General features: G+C 53.6%; 1 protein-coding gene across 1 annotated transcript; it reads left to right on the top strand.

Moving 5' to 3' along the window:
- Positions 1-8771: 8771 nt before the first annotated feature.
- On the top strand, positions 8772-15962 carry KRT74 (keratin 74). The gene is made up of 9 exons (XM_045800984.2): positions 8772-9242; positions 9857-10071; positions 10523-10583; positions 11060-11155; positions 11639-11803; positions 13001-13126; positions 14580-14800; positions 15233-15267; positions 15751-15962. Exons 1-9 carry the CDS (start codon positions 8772-8774, stop codon positions 15960-15962), a joined length of 1602 nt encoding a protein of 533 aa, XP_045656940.2.
- Positions 15963-17804: the final 1842 nt, after the last annotated feature.

The raw sequence follows: 17804 nt of genomic DNA, 5'->3' as shown, positions 1-17804 counted from the left end.
GCCTGACAGTTCTCCCCGTCCCCTCTCCCCTCACTTTATAGGCCAGCAAGCAGAGGCCTGGATGGTTCAGTGCCCTGCCCAAGTTCACAGCCCCCCATACCCGCGGCACCGGTCCCGAATCTGCATTACAGTTGGTGCTTTATTTTCCTGGTGTCGAGGTAGTGGTGCACACGTCTGTCCCCCTATCCCACTCCCTCCCAACCCCTTGTCTCAGGATCCCCAGTCTAGCTCACAGCACTCAATATACATTTGCTGCAAGAATGCATGGCTTAGTCTAGCCCACCGTGGCTGGGAAGGAGCTTGGGGGATACACATGCATCCCGATGACTTGGCTTGTGAGTGATGAAACATATCTGTGTTAGCAAATACACACATACATCCGTGCATATGCACTGTATCGAGTTTATGGACCAAACCAGAACACTGGTTCTGGACACATGCTGAACTGGATCCTCAGATGACAGGCATAAGCCAGGACTGTCTCAGGCAAATGGCCCGCCTGCTGGCATACTGGCCGAGTGTCGTATGCCTGGCCTCCAATCCTGGCTCTTCTACTGGCTAGTTGTGGTCCAGTTCAAGATCCCGCCCTTGCAAAATAGGACCGATACAAGCTGGCCCAGGCACTGTTCTCGGCACCGACTCTTCTGACCACTTTATGTAGGGCAACTCAATTAATTCTTCTTTTATTGTTATAAGTTGTAATTATAATAATGCACATCTCACTAATGAGAATATTGAGGCTCAGAGGGGTAAAATAAACCACCCAATGTCACCTAGTAAATGGCAGAGTTGGGAGCTGAACCCCAGTCTAATTGCAGAGCCCTTACTTCCGGACAGGACACCTCGTTACTGACAAGGTTCTCATCGTAGAGGAGTGTTGAGAATATGGAAAGGGGTAATGGGAGTACTGCAGTGCCTGGGGTACAGTTTGGAGCCAATACACGTTAGCTGTTATTATAATAATTATTATTAACTTGTGTTCAGGGGCCTTCTTTGCTGGCTGTGCACTGGTTCAGGACCCATCGATCAAAAGCAGGACTGTGCCCAGGGACCTGGCTGAGGGGGCTGAGTGCAGGATGGAGGGCCCTGGGTCTTCTCACGGAAAACCATTCCCACGCAGTCACCAACTCCTGATTTCTAGGCAGGAGGAAGAACTCCTGGGCGCCTGTATTTTGTGCACACACTGCCCTCTGCCAGCAGCCCTGGGTACTGCACCTCCCATCCACGGGGCCCTGGAGGAAAGACTTCCTATGACGCAGAGGGTTGGGGATGATCTCGGACAGGCTCTGTGCCCACCACGGGGCTGCCAGCTGGAGAGATGCCGTTTCACTCTCTAGCATGCCCAGGCTGGCCTCAGCTTCGTGTTGCCCAGGCCCTGGCTTCTGCCCCCTCCCTCTCCTCTCTGCCCTCTCCTACAGGGGGTGGGGGGTGCTGGTGCTGCCACTGCCTGAACCTCTTCACCTCTACTCAGAGAATTTGGGGCTTTCAGACAGCTCTCCCTCAACGGGCGCCTGAGAATCTTGGTGCTGATCTGGAGGTCCTGGGAGAAAGACCCCTGTCCCTTAGCAATACCCTCCCCAATCCCATCTGCACTGTGTACAAACCCCTGCCTGCTGCAAGGGGGCCCCTCTGAGATCTCTCTCTCACTCTCTCTCTCTCTCTCTCTCTCTCTCTCTCTCTCTCTCTCTCTCGGTGGATGATACAGGCATGGAGGCACTGGCAAGGCACAGCCAAGGGGTAACAGAGGAAAGAAGGGGTCAGAGCTAAACACAGACGATCTGGGAGGGCTTCCTGGAGGAGGTGAAAAGGGCACGGATTGTTAGAGACAGGGAGCATCTTAAAGACCTTTTACATCAGACTTGGCAGCTGCTCTGAGACTTCAGCTGCCCTTCACTGGCTGTCTCCCATCTTCCATTGCCACCCCCACTTCTGCCACCTTCGGGATGACAACGGCTCGTAGGACAATCACTTTGCTTATGGCGCCCTCCTTCAGTTCTTACATTCGTATTGGGCAAATGCCGCCAGAACCACCAGAGACAGTGGGAGTCTCTCCTCACCTGTAAACTACTTTCCATGGCCTTGCCCATCCCTGCCCCCTGGCATGCATCCCCACCACACCCCTGCGTTGCTGTGGTCCCTCTTAGAGGCTTATTGCTGGAATCCTTCCTTCTTGCTTCCAACCCATCCATCCATCCAACCCCAGGAGGGCTTTCAGGGGGTTTCAATCCTTCTTGCTAAAACTCCAGACACAGCACCAAGTTCCAGATTAAAGCTGCTCCCAACTCATGACCTGAACCGTCGCGCGTCGGGCTAGAGGGGACCTTCGTGCAGAAAGTCACCCTGTGTGTAAGGACACAATTTGCAGTTGGCCAGTTGAGAATTTGTTTCTTTTGCCACTTATCACTGTGACCTGCTCAACTCAGTCTCCCTGCTCCTTTGTTTTCTCATTCATAGAGTGGGAAAAATAAGAGTATTTTCCTCTAGGACTGGTGTGAGGATGAAGTGAGTCAAAATGTACCAAGCAAGCCCTCAGCAAGTGAGCGTTCCGTGTTCACACCTGAGCCACGGCTGCCAGGCTAGCTTCCCGCTGAGTTCCAACTGCAGGCCAGCAGTCCTTCCCCATCTCGTTCCCCTCGGCTCTCCCAGCCCAATCCATTTCTAGAAGATTCTCTCTCCTGTGGCTGCTGGTCCCACTCAGCCCTCTCCTTGGCTCTCAGTTACGACGTGCAGCCCCCGTTCTTGCTCCGTGCTGCCCAGCTGTTCTTTTTCCCAAATTGGGGGCCAGTGTGTCCCAGTCTCCTATGTTTACTGACTCCCACATCCAGACTGCTTGGGTCCTGATATGTGTGCCACTGTTCCCCACTCTTTGATCAGCGGGCTCATTTCACAACTAGCCTCGTGAACCCACAGCTGTGTGTCACACCTAGTAGCTTGGCCATAGAGTCTCCCGTGCCTCAGCAGGGGCCTGTGACACTGGAGAGATGGGGACTTGGTCTCCAGACCTCCTGCTCTGGAAGGGAGGGTTGACAGAATCTTACAAAGGGGCTCCACTTGGGTCTCAGCTGTGAATAGAGCTCTGACGCCGACCTCGGTGTCAGCGCTGGACAGCACTTATGCCCCCCTGCCTGAGCGTCTATGTTCCTGGCAGGCTGGCGTCCTGGAGGGCGGTGCCTAGGGCCCCGTGGCACAGTGGCCAGCAGGCAACTCACCCCTTCCACCCAGGCTGGGGCTGGATGGAAGCGCCTTTCCTGGAACGGTGGGGGGCTCAGTTCAAGCCCCTGCCCGCAGCCCCTTCCTGCACACTGTCTATGCCTTGGCCCCTGCCCTCAGCACCCACCCAACCCTCCCCACTGGCCCAACCTTTCCCAGCTTCCTTTTCCTAAAACACCCACTTCTTATTTCTTGTATTTCTTTCTGAACGTCCAATTTTTTCCTCCCACCTCCTACCTTGAGTGTGGTCACCCAGGCCCCTTAGTGCTTAGGTCCTGCCTGGATTCTTCTCCCCTTCTCCTGTCCCTTTCCCAACTCCCTTCCCCAGGACCCTGCAGGCTCAGCTATGAAGTGGACACAGGGAAGAGGGATGACCATTCTCCCCACACCCGAGGCAGGTGCCCCCCTCCCCGGCCCAGCCCACCGCTCCTGACAGGGGTGGGGATGGGCTTCCCCCACTGTTTGGACAGGGCTGTGCCATGCTCCGATGGGAGATAGAGAGCATGTCATTACTGATGACTGGCTTAATTACAGCCCACCGCACAGCCCGGCTTGTTTGCTTTGGAAATGGGCAAAGGAAGAGGCGGATCAAGCACCCAGCTTCACAGTCACGATCAAAAGATTAAGGCATTTCATTTCCCCCAGCCTCTCCATTGTCTTTCAAAAAAAAAAAAAATCAGACAATAAGGGGGGGCCAGGAAATACTTTCCAAACTTCTTCCGGAAGGGACTGGGGTGGAGGGGTCTGAGGTAAGGGGATGGACGAAGTAGTCCAGGAATGGGGGCCTGGTGGTATTTTGAAACAAGCAGATGGAAGAAAATGTGTCCTTCCCAGAGCAAGACTGCGCTTGTCCGCACATAGCTTTGTGCATTTGCGTGAGAGAAAAGCTCCCCCGGGATGACTAGGTAGGTGGGGGGGGTGGAGCTGTCGAGAGTTCAGAGAGCTCATCTTTTTAAAGAGAGGGGATGAAAGAGCTCTGAAGTACTTGATCTAGCTAAAGGGCTGGGGGTCTGTCCAGCCACAGAAGTCTTAGGGGCCAGAGGAGGCTTAGGGCTCAGGGGGAAAGAAAGCAACAAGAACGGAGGAGTTCAGTGAGACACGGCCCTGGGATGTGCTGAAGGCGAAGGATCCTCAGGCTGTGGACATTGAACACCAGGCTGCGGGTCCTAAGTCTGAGCCCAGAGTAGACAGAAGTGGGAGCTGAGGGACCACCCCCCACCCCCAGGGGCTCAGAGAGGAAGAGGCCCAGGGGACTGGAAGACAGAGCTCAGCCAACCCTGGAGAAGCAAGGGAGAGCTCCCAGGGAAGCCAGGACACGCCGATGACCCTCCCCTTGGGAAGAGGGGGACTCGCGGCCACAGGCTCCAACTCACCTATAAAGCATGAGCCCATCCTTGAGATTCAGGCAAGCCGCCCCATGCTGCCCTGAAGGCCGTGAGGGTTGTGCCCAGCACTAGGGCCTGGTGAGAGGGCAAGTGGGGCTGGAATCCATCTGTGCACCCAGGCGCGGGGCTGCACCTGCCCAGAGGAATGGGTGCCTGGAAGTTTAAACTGCTCTGATGCTTTCCTCTTGCGGAAGGGAGGCTGAGTCATGCCCCGGCTGAGCGGGGCTACCAAGGAGAGAAGGAGGGAGATGCTAGATGCTAGAGTGGACGCAGGGAAGGCCCTCGACTCAGAGAAGGTGTTTGTGGAGAGATGCCGGGGAGTGCCTATAGGAAGTTCTGGACACTAGCAGTGGTCAGAGAACCGCCTGCCAGCTTTCAGGGCATTAAACATCCCCTGTGAACTTTCAGTGACTAGAAGCTTACTACGCAATGTCTTCTATACTAATGTGGCCCTAAGAAATGGGGGTTTTGACCATGGTGATGGCCTGTCTGGGATTTTACTCCACACAGCAAGCATTTAATCAGTGAGCGTGGAATAGAATTTAAACTGATGTCATCCAGCTCCCTGTTCCCTTACTAATCTGGGGGAATTCATGCTGACACGTCCTGTCTGGGGTGCACTCCCTCATGTTCTGGACCCCTTCTCACTAACACAGAACTTTCTGTCTCATTCCCTCCACATCACTGGCCCCTCTGCCTCCAGTCCTGTGTCTAGGGCCCCAGACTGCCGCAGCGGGCTGCGCCCCACCTCACAGGTGCGTGTCCCACCTGCTGTCAGACCTGATGCTCCAGGACACAGAGTGGTTCATGTCAGGGAGGGGAAGGGTGCCGGGAGGGGGTGTGGTGAGCATGGGAGAAAAGCAGATGAACTCTATTGTTGGAGCTAGCTAAATGTGAATGAGGATGGAAAAACAGCCTCCTTTCAAACCGGTTCAGACAGGTCGAGAGTATTAGGTTTCTGCAGCTGAGCTCACTTTCAAAGGGAAATCAGAGAATTCAGTTTCGAGTCCTTCCATTTCTAAGGTGCAGTGGTTTGTCCCCAAGTCTTGTCGCCCCAAAGTTAGCTCAAGGATCCTCCAAGTGTCTTCTCTCTATGAATGACCTTTATCAGCAGAATGCTGCCTCCCTGGACTGTGTTGAGGGGTCGTCAAAAGGCCAATGGACCAGAGAAAAATGGCCTTCGGTATCCGTTCACACCAAGCACACATGACTTTGGTTATGTCCCTTTGGGATTACTGAAGGCCCTGTTTTCGATTTACCGCCAGTGTGGTGTGCCCTGCAGAGCGAGCCTCTTACTCTCCAGCAGCATCCTTAGCCAAGATGGTAGGAGACTGTGGTCTCACAGGCTCAGCAACCCTGGGGCTCCCTGGGGTTCCCGTCTCCCTGACATGATCTCATGCAACACAGAGCCTGTTCGTTAACCTGAAGCGTGAAGTTTCTTCTCCTCTTCACCCTCGCATGATTCCATGCTGTCCGCAGGGGGCAGGTGTCGCAGCCCACTCCACCATCTTTCTCTCGTGCCCCTGTGCAGCCTCGCCCACCTCCCGCTTCCTGACCCCACCTCAGAAAGTCCCGTATGTTTTATTCTGATTTTTTTCAAATCAGAATTCCAGGAGCTGCTTGTCTGAGTCATTCGCGATCCAATGCAAGCATGTGGAGTGAAAACTACAACAAGAACAACAAAACAACTTTCACACGCTTATATTTTGTTTCCATTCCGATTTCAGCTTCTTAGGGGAGAAGGAGAGTGTCTTAGATGTTTCTCTCTCACTGTCCAGCATAGAGCAGTGCGCACAGTAGGTGCTTAGTTTTATAGCTATTGAATGATCTCTTCAGGACTTGGGACACCCATTAGTCCAAGGAGCCCAAAGACTGGGGTGTGGAGTGTGGTGACTGATTCGAACGTAGCCAACACAGTGAAAGCTGGGACCGCTGGAGATCTCATGGGGTAGGCAGAGACAATCCCCTGCAGTTACGTCCCCTAGCATCGCTAGGAGGGGCACCTACGCGTGGCCGCCATGATGACACTTGGCAGGAAATGCCCCTCTGCCTTCTCCTCTTCCTTCTGTGTCCCAGTCACCACCCGACGCCATCATCACCACCATCATCATCATCACCTTCACTGCTCCCCTTACTGCCCAGCCCCCAGCACAGAAAGCCCTGCCTCTTCACTCTAGCTGTCATCCCATCACATAACGTGCTGGTTAGGACCATGACCTTGAGACCGGACACCCTCGAATTCCAGTCCCAGCTCGATGAACTGGCTGAGCGACCTCGGGCAAGTTCTTTAACATCTCTAATAAGCCTCCGGTTCTTCACCTGTCAAGCGCAGTTAGTAACATCAGGGTTAAGATAGAAATCCTTGTAGTCTTCAGCACAACGCCTGGCACATGCAATGTGAACAACAGATGTGAACCCTTTATGTTATTACTGTCATGATCACTACGGTGGGTACTATCACTGCCACCATCACTGCTACTACAAGTAGTACATCGGTCCCCACTGCCCGGGAGCCGCTGCTCTGAAGCAGCCCCTGCCATGAGTGCTGGTGGTGTACAAGCCTGGCCTTCTGGACGTTCCTAAAACCCCAATCAAAATTAGCCTGTTTTCCCCAGCATACTTTCAAATCCTTTGTTCACAATGCCCTTCTGTCAGTCTGAAGCATGGGCCCCAGATTCAGTTCTTTACGTAGAATCATCTCATTGGTCCTCAGCCTCCTTGGAGCTGGGGCCATATGTTGGTCAAGGGACTTAACACCGTTTGCTGACATGCACACACCAGCACTTGCAATCTGTCTTAGAAAACCACAAGAAACCATTTAAATTATGCTCTCCCATGCCTTGGGACTAGGCCAGGAAGTTGGGGAGACAGTGTTCCTAGAGAGGGAGCTCCCACTGCTGCTTTCTGGGATGAGAAGAGAACACCGTGTGTAGAGAAGACCCTCTGAAGAGCATTCCAGGCTCCATCCTGCTGGCCGGCTCACCATCTCCACCCTCTTCCCCAGCAGCGGGAGCACTGGTCTACCACTCTCTGGCTGATCCAAATGGGCCGAGGCGCTCAGTTTACTTACAGAAAGTGGTCAGAGTCCTGCATTAGGGTAGCTACCAGATGCCAGTTTTTGAAGTAATTTGGTAACATTTCACCCTGCCAGGACTACCTGAGCTAATAAAGGGCTGCTGTCTCCTGTCCCCAAGTTGAGTGGCTTCCTGAAGTGATCTGGAAACTGGCAGAACAGCCCACCCTGAACCCCTGAGTGAAACTCAGGGACTCCTGTCGCTTGGTCCCTGGGCATGGAGTGTTTCCCCAGGGAGCACAAAGGCTGGGGAGACACCCTCCCCAAGGAGAGAAGAACAAATGTCTGAGTCCTGGGATGGGGCAGACAACCTTGTTTGGGAGCAAAAACGTGGCTGCTGGAACTGCCAGCTGCCTGAAAAGTTTCTTCCTGTTGACAAGGCAACATCAAGGTCACCGCCACCCAGGCCTCGCCCACGGAAAGCCCCAGACGATACCCCTGCTGAGGGCCACGCAGTCTCTGTGGGGTCATTTGCACTATCTTCTTGGTGTCCATTCCACTGCTGGACAGCTTGGGTCCTAAGCGAGCCAAAGAGCGACTCCCGGAAATTCTGTCTTGGATCTAGATCTTTGAAGACACCCCTCATGTTCTTTCCGAGTGTCCTCTTCTCTGGCCTGAACACTTCAGCTGTTCAACAAGACCAGATGCTAGGAGATGGATTCTCTTGGGAGAAAACTGGGTTTTCGGATGAGCCCTTTCTGGATAAAGTCAGACATTTCCCCCGCTCCTTGCTGATAGATAAGCAAGAAGGAGGCAGCCCTGGAAAAAGAAAGCTAGGAGATCTCAGAAGGGGATAAGTCAGGTCCCTAATTAAGAGCACAGATAAATGCCCGATTAGACCACTCCAGGCTGCAAGGGCAGCACATTCTGAGGGCTATCAGAAACGCTTTGTTGCTGCAAAGGGCTTGGAGGTCTCTGTTCTACAGATTACCTGTGGCTCCTGGCCCTTCAGCACAAGGAAAGGAGATAGCGAAGAGACGCCCTTTTCCGGTGTCTTGGGCTCGACAGGATAAAAGGAGGCAGCACTCTGGGTGCTCATCAGAGCGCTGTCTACCCATCGGTGACTGCTTTCTTCCATCGCTGTCAACTCCGTCTTTCCCAGCATGAGTCGGCAACTGAACATCAAGTCTGGTGGTGACAAGGGTGGCTTCAGTGGGCGCTCAGCAGTATTGCTGAGGAAGGCCGTGGGCAGTGCGGCTTCTTACCGCGCAGCTGGCAAAGGACCTGGGGCTGGCTTCTGTAGTCGGAGCCTCTACAGTCTCGGAGGGACTCGGTGTATTTCCCTCAAGGTGGCTGGTGGTGGTGTTCGGACTGCAGGTTACGGCTTTGGGCCTGGTTCTGGGTATGGAGGGGGGCGGGCCACAGGCTTTGCTGGCAGCATGTTTGGCAGTGTGGCCTCAGGGCCTGTGTGCCCATCCATGTGCCCACCTGGGGGCATCTACCGGGTCACCGTCAACAAGAGCCTCCTGGCCCCCCTCAACGTGGAGCTGGACCCTGAGATCCAGAGGGTGCGCACCCAGGAGCGGGAGCAGATCAAGGCTCTGAATGACAAGTTTGCCTCCTTCATCGATAAGGTGGGTCTCATGGGAGGAGGATGAGACAGTTCAGTGAGATGTGAGCAATTCCCTGCTGCCTGGGAGTGGACAGCGCACTGTGGATGGAAAGTGGCTGCTGGGCATCAGGAAGGGCTCCCCCATCATAACATCCTGTAAGCTGGGTAGCACAAAGGAATAAATGAATATGTTCCTTCCTTGGGGGATTTTGCAGAGAAGGGTGGAAAATTGAGCAAAGGGTAGCCCCACCTTGAGAAAGAAGTGCTGGGTTCCTGGAGGACAGCTGGATGAATATCCAGGACTTTAAAGAAGATGAAGAGCTGGTGGAATCAACACCACTGGAGGGGAGGGCTCACGGTGCAGAAGAAACTCGTGGCTGAGTCACCAGGAGGAGCATCTCCTGGGTGCTGAGTCAGGCAACGGAAGAAAGCTATGGCATTTCCTTCATCCACGAGTTTTCAGGGATTGGTTTTTTCTAGAAAGCTTTGGGATGAGCACTTGTAAAGGGTTTAGTTTGCATGGAATTCCATGAGTGGAGAGTCAGCACCTGAGCCTAATGACTTTAGAAAAATCTGTGTGACCTAAGAGTCAATATTCTATGTCCATGGACACGATAACCTCCATTGTGGTCCCAGGTGCGGTTCCTGGAGCAGCAGAACCAGGTGCTGGAGACCAAGTGGGAGCTGCTGCAGCAGCTGGACCTGAACAACTGCAGGAAGAACCTGGAACCCATCCTCGAGGGCTACATCAGCAACCTACGGAAGCAGCTGGAGATGTTATCCGGGGACAGGGTGAGGCTGGACTCGGAGCTAAGGAACGTGCGGGACGTTGTGGAGGACTACAAGAAGAGGTGAGCAGGCTCCACCAAGGTCATGGGTCATGGTCGCTGAGGCTCCTGGGCAAACCCAATCTCTGTGCCACTTTTCAGGAGGGGAGAGAGCAAGCACCAGGGCCAGGGGTCATTCCCCTCCCTTGGTTGTGGGCGAACAGCCTGCCCTGTTTGATGAGAACATCCTACCTGGTTGATAAGAAGGAGTTCCATGCTCATTGATCCTGTGACTGGTTCAATGGCCAGTTTGAGGAACTTAATAGACACTTGGCTATTTTCCTAGGATCCGGCAAGCAGAGTATAAATGAGGTAACTCAGGGGCATAGTCCTGCCACCCCCAGACTGTACAGCGCTCACCTCTAGGAGATCCTGCAGGGACTCTGCATCCTGAGCACTTGCCTGGCCAGTGGGAACAGAAGGTTACTTGGCCCAGGGGACTGAGGCCCCTGCTATCTTCTCTCGTTACCCACAGGTACGAGGTGGAGATTAATCGGCGCACAGCAGCTGAGAACGATTTTGTAGTGCTCAAGAAGGTAAGGGAGTGAAGAGCCTACACTCTCCTTTGCATCCCTGTCCTAACCAGCTCTGCTCAGGACTCCAGCCCAGGCCTCCTGGGGAGGGGCTGATCAGAGTGGGGATGGAGTCACTGTTCTGGCCTCCAGCAAGCTGAAGAGGATACACACCTGGGCAAAGGACAGAGACAGACAGGAGAGAATTCTGGTCTGGGAAAAGGGAATCTCTGGTCCAGCTTGGTCCTCCTGTGTGACTTGGGGAAACTCATTCTACCTCTCTGGGTTTTGTTTTCTCCAGTGTAATAGAGCAACATTCCCCTTTCTCTATTTTCAAAGAGTTATTGAGTATGAGAAAAAGCAGTACTGAGTAATTTTATTCATCCATATGCTCCCCTTTGCAGGCAAACAATAGGAAATCAGATGGCTCTGGGAGCAGGGACAGGGCAAGCTCATGAGATGAGGGTTGTATTGACTGAATGTTCTGGATCTCTTGGCAGGATGCAGATGCAGCTTACACAGTGAAGGTGGAGCTCCAGGCCAAAGTAGATTCCCTGGACAAAGACATCAAGTTCCTCAAGTGTTTGTATGATGCGGTGAGGATGCTCCTGCCTTTCCCCCACCCCGCTTCTTTCCAGCTGAGGGCCTCACTTGGCTCTTCTGGGAAGATGCCAGTAAGAGGGATAGAGGATGAACAGAATGAAGGATGTTTTGGTAGAAAGGTACAAAACTCCTCACTGGGAGACCATGGAAGTGTAGGATCTTGGTCCCCAGAGGCCATATACACAAGAGACAATCCCACCTGGGCTATGATAATGATCTTGCGCTCAGGCAAAAAAAAAAAAAAAAGACTCCATGAGGTCCTACTCAAGCACAGGTTCTTGACTCTGTGAATTACAGAAAATGTCTCCCACTTCCCACTGCCCATGAGGGGTGCATCCTGCTGCTGTGAGACTTCTCCTTTGGCTCCAACATTCAGACCTGGAGCAGGCACTTCTTTCCACCACTTCATCCCAGAAGATGAATAGACAACAATGGGAGGCTAGGGGACCCTAATCTGTTCTCACCTCTCAACTCAGGAGGTGGCCCAGATTCAGACTCATGCCAGTGAAACCTCTGTCATCCTATCCATGGACAACAACCGGGACCTGGACCTGGACAGCATCATTGCCAAGGTCCGAGCTCAGTATGAGGAGATCGCCCTGAAGAGCAAGGCTGAGGCTGAGGCCTTATACCAGAGCAAGGTGGGCACCAGGGGGATCTCTGTCCTCCACCAGCCTCTCCTTTCTTGGGAAGAGACACCTCCATCAGTGAATGTAAGAGCTACCTTTGTAGATGTGCTGGATGAAAGAATGGTTATAACCAATGTTTAACGATATTCTATTCAAAAAGAATTCTCGGTAGAGACTGTTATCAACGATAAATGGATGGGCATATTCAATGGAGAGGATCAGGCAATCCTCTGATGGAGGAAAGAAGAGAGGCGTTTCTGCTGTAGAACAAACGTGTTTCCAGGGATTAGGGCATGTCATCATGGGGCAGAAGGAGAGAGAGTAACAAATATGGCGGAGAGTAGCTATGGGAGACCCAGGGTGGGGCAGGGAGTGAAGAGGAAGCCAGGAGCTCTTTTCTGGTCAGTGTGGGAAGACTTCCAGGAGCAGCAAGTAGAAGTCTAGGTGGCTTCTGGGCAATGGGAGTTATGCTTGGAGAAGACCCTTTACCTGTGTGCTCTCCAGGGCTTCACACCTGTCCTGCTCTCCTTCTCCTGCGCTCCTCTCCTGCGCTCCTTCTCACGTTTGTTAAATCCCACCAACAGCAAAGATCATAGGTTCCTCATCCCCTGTCCATGGGTACATCGTCCCCTCTACTCTGAAGGCCTGGGCATGGGAAGAGGGGAGATATGAGTTACAAGCCCTTAGCCAACAATGCCACCACCTGAAGGGTACACAGCTTCCTGGCCCTCTACTTGTCACTGAGAAAGGGCTGTAGGAGAATGTATGTCCTGTGAGGGCAGGGACCTCACCTATGCTGTTCACGCTGCATCCGTAGCACCTGGGACAGAATATGACATTCAGCAGAGGCCTCTATGAAGAGGTGCTTAATGAGTGGAGAGCTCTTTCTACATTTCAGAAGTGCTTAATAAATGTGCCCTGCACCTTTCTTTCATTCAGCTCAGGAAAGACTGCAGGCAGGGCGGTGAGAAAGGATGGGTCCAGCACACACTTTCTGCTTAGAGAATTAGGTGGACTTCTTGGTCGGAACCACCACCATGCAGCTGGAAGCATGCCCAGGCCCCAGCTCCATCATGTTCTGTTCTGGAGCCACCTCCCCTGGCTGGCCCCAGCCATGGAATTGTTTGCTCAGGACCCTTCCCCTCCTTTGAACTGGGGTTGGGGGTGCAGTCCTGTCTCATAACCAACTTTCTATCTCTGGAAAACCAGATCCAAGAGCTGCAGCTGGCAGCGGGCCGGCATGGTGATGACCTCAAACACACCAAGAACGAGATGTCAGAGCTGAACCGGCTCATCCAGAGGATCCGGTGTGAGATTGCGAATGTAAAGAAGCAGGTGGGCAGCAACCTCACAAAGAATGTCAAGGTCTTTGTGAAGTTCAACTCCACCTTCTGCGACGGAGAGACTGGAGCCCACTCTTTAGTAAAAAGCATATCTTCCAATTTGGGTTTGGGAGCCCCTCAGGCATCCACTGTCCCTCTTTCCCACCTGCCTCTGTACCCGTGGTCAGAGTTGGCACTCTGCTCAGAGCTGGGAAGTGCTTTGAGCTTACCTTACCCAACTTCCAGTCTGCAGATAAAGAAGATGGGTAGATAAGGAGAGGAGAAGTATCTTGCCCAAGGTCCCCAGATGGTTATCAACAGAGTCAGGATAGAAATCAGGTTTCCTCCCTCTTTCCCCCTCTTTCTCAGACCTTTTCTGTGTGCAACAAACCTGCTTTACATCCCCTTCAGATGTGCCTTCTGATGACAGGTCCCATGTCTCCTCCTCCCACTGGACACGCAACACACATGGGAGGAGAGTGCTTGGGGAATGCGTCCCGGGCCCCTCCGTGGCCACGTTAAGTTCCTGCCCTTGGGGTGGGGCATAGTCCTGGTGACCAAGGGAGGACAGCAGCAGATGAAGCCCTCCTGGGTGTCCCTGCCCTGTACCACGGTACCATGTCCACTTCAGGTAGGGGATGCTGTCTTCCCTGAAAGCAGCAAAACTTAAACACTGTGTCAGCAGGGAGACAATATTAAGGGGTTGGGAAATCCTTCCTGTGTCCTCCCCAAAGAATCAGGTTAACTCTACTAGTGATAGAACACCAATGTGAAAGATCAGTGTCTACTCTCCTCCCTGTGTCCCTAAAACCTCCACCAGACAATGTGGGGAGCACGGCGACAGCTTTCCTCTCCATCAGTACAAGCATCCCAGCGCTGCTAGATGTTTGTCAGAGCCCAGTTTCTGAGGTTGAGGTATGATTTTGAGCCTCTAACCTCCAGCTCTAAGGGAAGCCTCCCTCACCCAATTCAAGCTGGCACGGGGAGCATTTAGCCAGACCCTGCCTGCAGAGTGCTGAAGTGTTCCAGAAACACTCACTGTTGGTGCTAACAGGTCAAGGGTCCCCACTGGGAGCTGTCCTGCAGATACGAATCTGACTAGAGTGGTGCCTTGACATGCTGTCTGATCCCTAGAGGTGTCCTGGCTGGGCTCTCAGCATGATTCTCTTGGACCTGGTATCCTTTCGACCTAGAGCCGTTGGTGGCCTCCAACCGCAGGGACTAGACAACTTTGCAAACATCACGAGTTTCTTCCTGTATTCATGAAATGCAACTATTTCAAAGCTTCTCACAGAATATCCATCTGCAACAGAAAATAGAGGAGGCCCGGCTCCAGCCGCTGCCCCTGCAGCTTTCCTCGCTGTCCCCTTGGGCCTCATCTGGGAAGTGAGGGGGTTGTGCTACCTGACCTAGAAGACCTAAAAGCTATTTTGTGTTCTGATGATCTCCTGTTCTTTGGCTTTCAGTGCGCCAACCTGGAGACGGCCATCGCCGATGCCGAGCAGCGGGGCGACTGTGCCCTGAAGGACGCCCGGGCCAAGCTGGACGAGCTGGAAGCTGCCCTGCTCCAGGCCAAGGAGGAGCTGGCCCGGATGCTGCGCGAGTACCAGGAGCTCACGAGCCTGAAGCTGGCCCTGGACATGGAGATCGCCACCTACCGCAAGCTGCTGGAGGGCGAGGAGTGCAGGTGGGAGGTAGAGAGGAACGCTGGGGAGAAGGGGCTGTAGGTGGCTCCCTGCTGGGCTGGGGACATTTGGGAAGTGGAAGATGAAAGACAGGAGCACAAGCACAACGTGAGCGCATGGTTGGACTGCGGAGCTCTGCGGCTGCTCCCTGCGAGGGGAGCTTAGACATGAAGCAGGCCGCACAGGTGGTGGAATCGGACAGACCAGCTTTCCTCACTGGCTTTGGCACGTACAAGCTGCGGTCCTGGCTGATCATTTAGCATCTCTGCGTCTCTATTTCCTCACCTGTAAAATGGGATTATAATCTCCATCTCACAGAGTGTTTTAAGGATGAATGACAATAATATACATGGTAAAGCAGGTGCCCATCAAGGTCTAGCTGAGCACAGACACTGCACTGAGGTCTTATCCTCCTCTAACTTTCTGTCTTATAGGATGTCTGGTGAGAATCCATCCTCCGTGAGCATCTGTAAGTATCCCTGAGAGATGGGTCGGGTGGGGATTCTGACTGGATGGGAAAGCCGGGGACCCCAGGATAGGGCGATGCCCCCTTCCCTCATGGTCTCTCCCAATCTGGGAGTCTCTGTTACTGTCTTTTGAGACTTCTTTGGCTTCAAAGGAAGCCTATTTCCCTTTGTTCAATGGAAACAGTGGCTGAAGCATGCCCACCTCATTTCCTCCCTGTCTCTCCCCGGGGCATTGTCATCAAGAGAGAGAGAGGGTTGAGAACATGCATTTGGGGGCCAAACGGTCCAGGAATCTCCAGGAGGGCAGAGACCGCGTCTGTGTCATGTGGTCCTCACCTCACTCAGAGCCTGGCACCTCGCAGGCTGCTCATTCGTCTTGGTGGTGTTTCCTGACTGCTGAGGGTTGCTGGGGACAAGGTGGAATGGCTCCTTTTCTGACTGACCCCTGCTGCCCTTCTTCTCTGTTCTTGACCCTTCCCCCTCAGCCGTCATCAGCAGCGGTGGAAGCAGCTACTACCACCCCAACTCTTCTGCCAGCACTGACCCTGGGGCCAGCAGCATGGCGGGCAGCTCTGGCAGCACTCGGGCCGGGCAGACCAGGGCCAAAGGGGCATGCGTGGGAGACCTCAAGGACTCCCAAGACCTCAAGGGCAAGAGCGCCTCTGCCAGCACCCCGGCCAGGAAAGCCACCCGATGAACCCTGAGGACCCACTCCTCCCAGCACCTGGGAGAAGAGATGTCCTTGCCGCCACCCACCCTGGAGATGCCTGCTGTCCCCCATCCTCTCCCACTGAGTCCTGGGACTGTCCGTAGTGCACTCAGCCACCCGGGCCTTGGCTCACCTCACTGTCCAGCTCTGACTCGCACCATCGCCTCTCTGTCTCCTCAGGTCCCGTGTGGACTCTGTGACTTCTTGTTTTCCCTACTGCCTTCAGCTGGCAGGAGGCTTTGGGACACAGGCTATAATTACCTTCTTGGCCCTGGGAAGCTATGGTCCTCCCCAGAGGGATAGGAGAGGAGGGAGAGAGAGAGGGAGGGGAGGAGGAATAGTCTTGTTCTGCACTTAGGCTGAGTCAGCAGCTGTCTGGGAGGTCTCCCCCCCCCCCGCCCCAATCCCAGCTTCAGGGGTGAGGATGGGTGGTGAACAGTCAGCCAAGCTTTGCCTGTCCCCTCCGAAAGCTCTTTGTGGAATGACCCCCTTATTCGGAAGAAGAAGTGTATATGCTCAGACCACCAGCTGTTCCCATAGTCACAAAGCCGAGTGGCAGAGAACTGGGGTTTCCGGCCACCTTGTGTCACCCACCCACTCCTCGATCACTGGTAAGAGCTACGACCCTATGCTAAGCAGCGGCTATGTGCCAGGCTCCCTGCATGTGTTGCCTCTCATGCCATTGGCACAAGGTGGGTGCAATTGGCATCCTCAGGACAGTCCTCTGGGAGGCTGTAGAACCCGCCCCTGTGACCCACTAAGTGCCTGGGCCAGGAGCTGAGCCCAGGTCGGGCTAATTCCACGGTCTATATTCTTTCCATGGCATATCACTGCCTCTGTAACAAAGGGAATTTTTTCAAACACTCGGTTCTTTCAGTGAAGGTAGTGTGAGTATGTTGCCTTTTTGTCAAGGGCTGTGGGTATGTGATTTATCTTTAGTCCTGTCACTACGGTCCTATCCTGCCCTGCTTGTGATTCTCAATTTCTGTTGCTATGAGCTGTGTTCAGTGAGGGGAGCTTGACCTATCTCTGGTGGTACCGCCCAGCCCAGAAGTCATGGCTCTTGATGTAAATATTCCTAAGAATGGCAACACCCAGTCCCTCCTTTGCTTGAGTTAAAGACTTTGGATCTCTGCTGTATATTCAATAAACTGCCCTTGGGTAACATCGGTGTGTCAGTCTTGTCAGTGTGTCAATCTCACCAAATTGCCCACCCCCTAATGATAATGGACCTCGCCTCACACACGTGCACAAGCCTTTAGGGAGTCTGGAGGCAGATCAGAGCAGGCTGCTCCAGATATGATCTCAAGGCTGATGGGAGAGATGTATGTACGTACAGGCAAAGCCTGTCCTGGTACAAATCAGGGAAGGGAAGCCCCGTGCAGCATTGCTGAGCAGGGACCAGAACGCAGAGGCTAAACAAGGAAGGCCTCCTGGAGGAAAAGGAAAGTTTAATCAAATGACTAGAAAGATGGGCACATGGATTCCTGGAGAGAGAACTTAAATCACTGTCACGATAGATTTGGGGGCAGGCTGTGTGTGCTTATTTTGGTGAGGGTTGGGAGGTCTTAGGTTTTCTGAAGTGGGTAGTGGGGCTGGGTGGGGTTCCGATAGCTTTGGCCTGCAAAATTCAGCCCTCTGATGGGCTTTCTGATCCATCTAGTAGCATGGGTATCCTGAGCTGTTTGCCCCTCCAGCCCTCAGGCCTTCCAAGGGCAGGGCCTCTCGCCCCAAACTGCCACCTCTATTGGCCTCATTGTGCCTTTCATGTATTACGGAGGTCCTCTTCTGTGTGTGCCCAAGATGCAATAAACCTTGGGAAGCACAAGA

Source organism: Ursus americanus, chromosome 25 (assembly GCF_024610735.1).
Source record: "Ursus americanus isolate L20-20 chromosome 25, mUrsAme1.1.p, whole genome shotgun sequence".
NCBI lineage: Eukaryota > Metazoa > Chordata > Mammalia > Carnivora > Ursidae > Ursus > Ursus americanus.
This window is presented reverse-complemented; position numbering and strand designations above follow the sequence as displayed.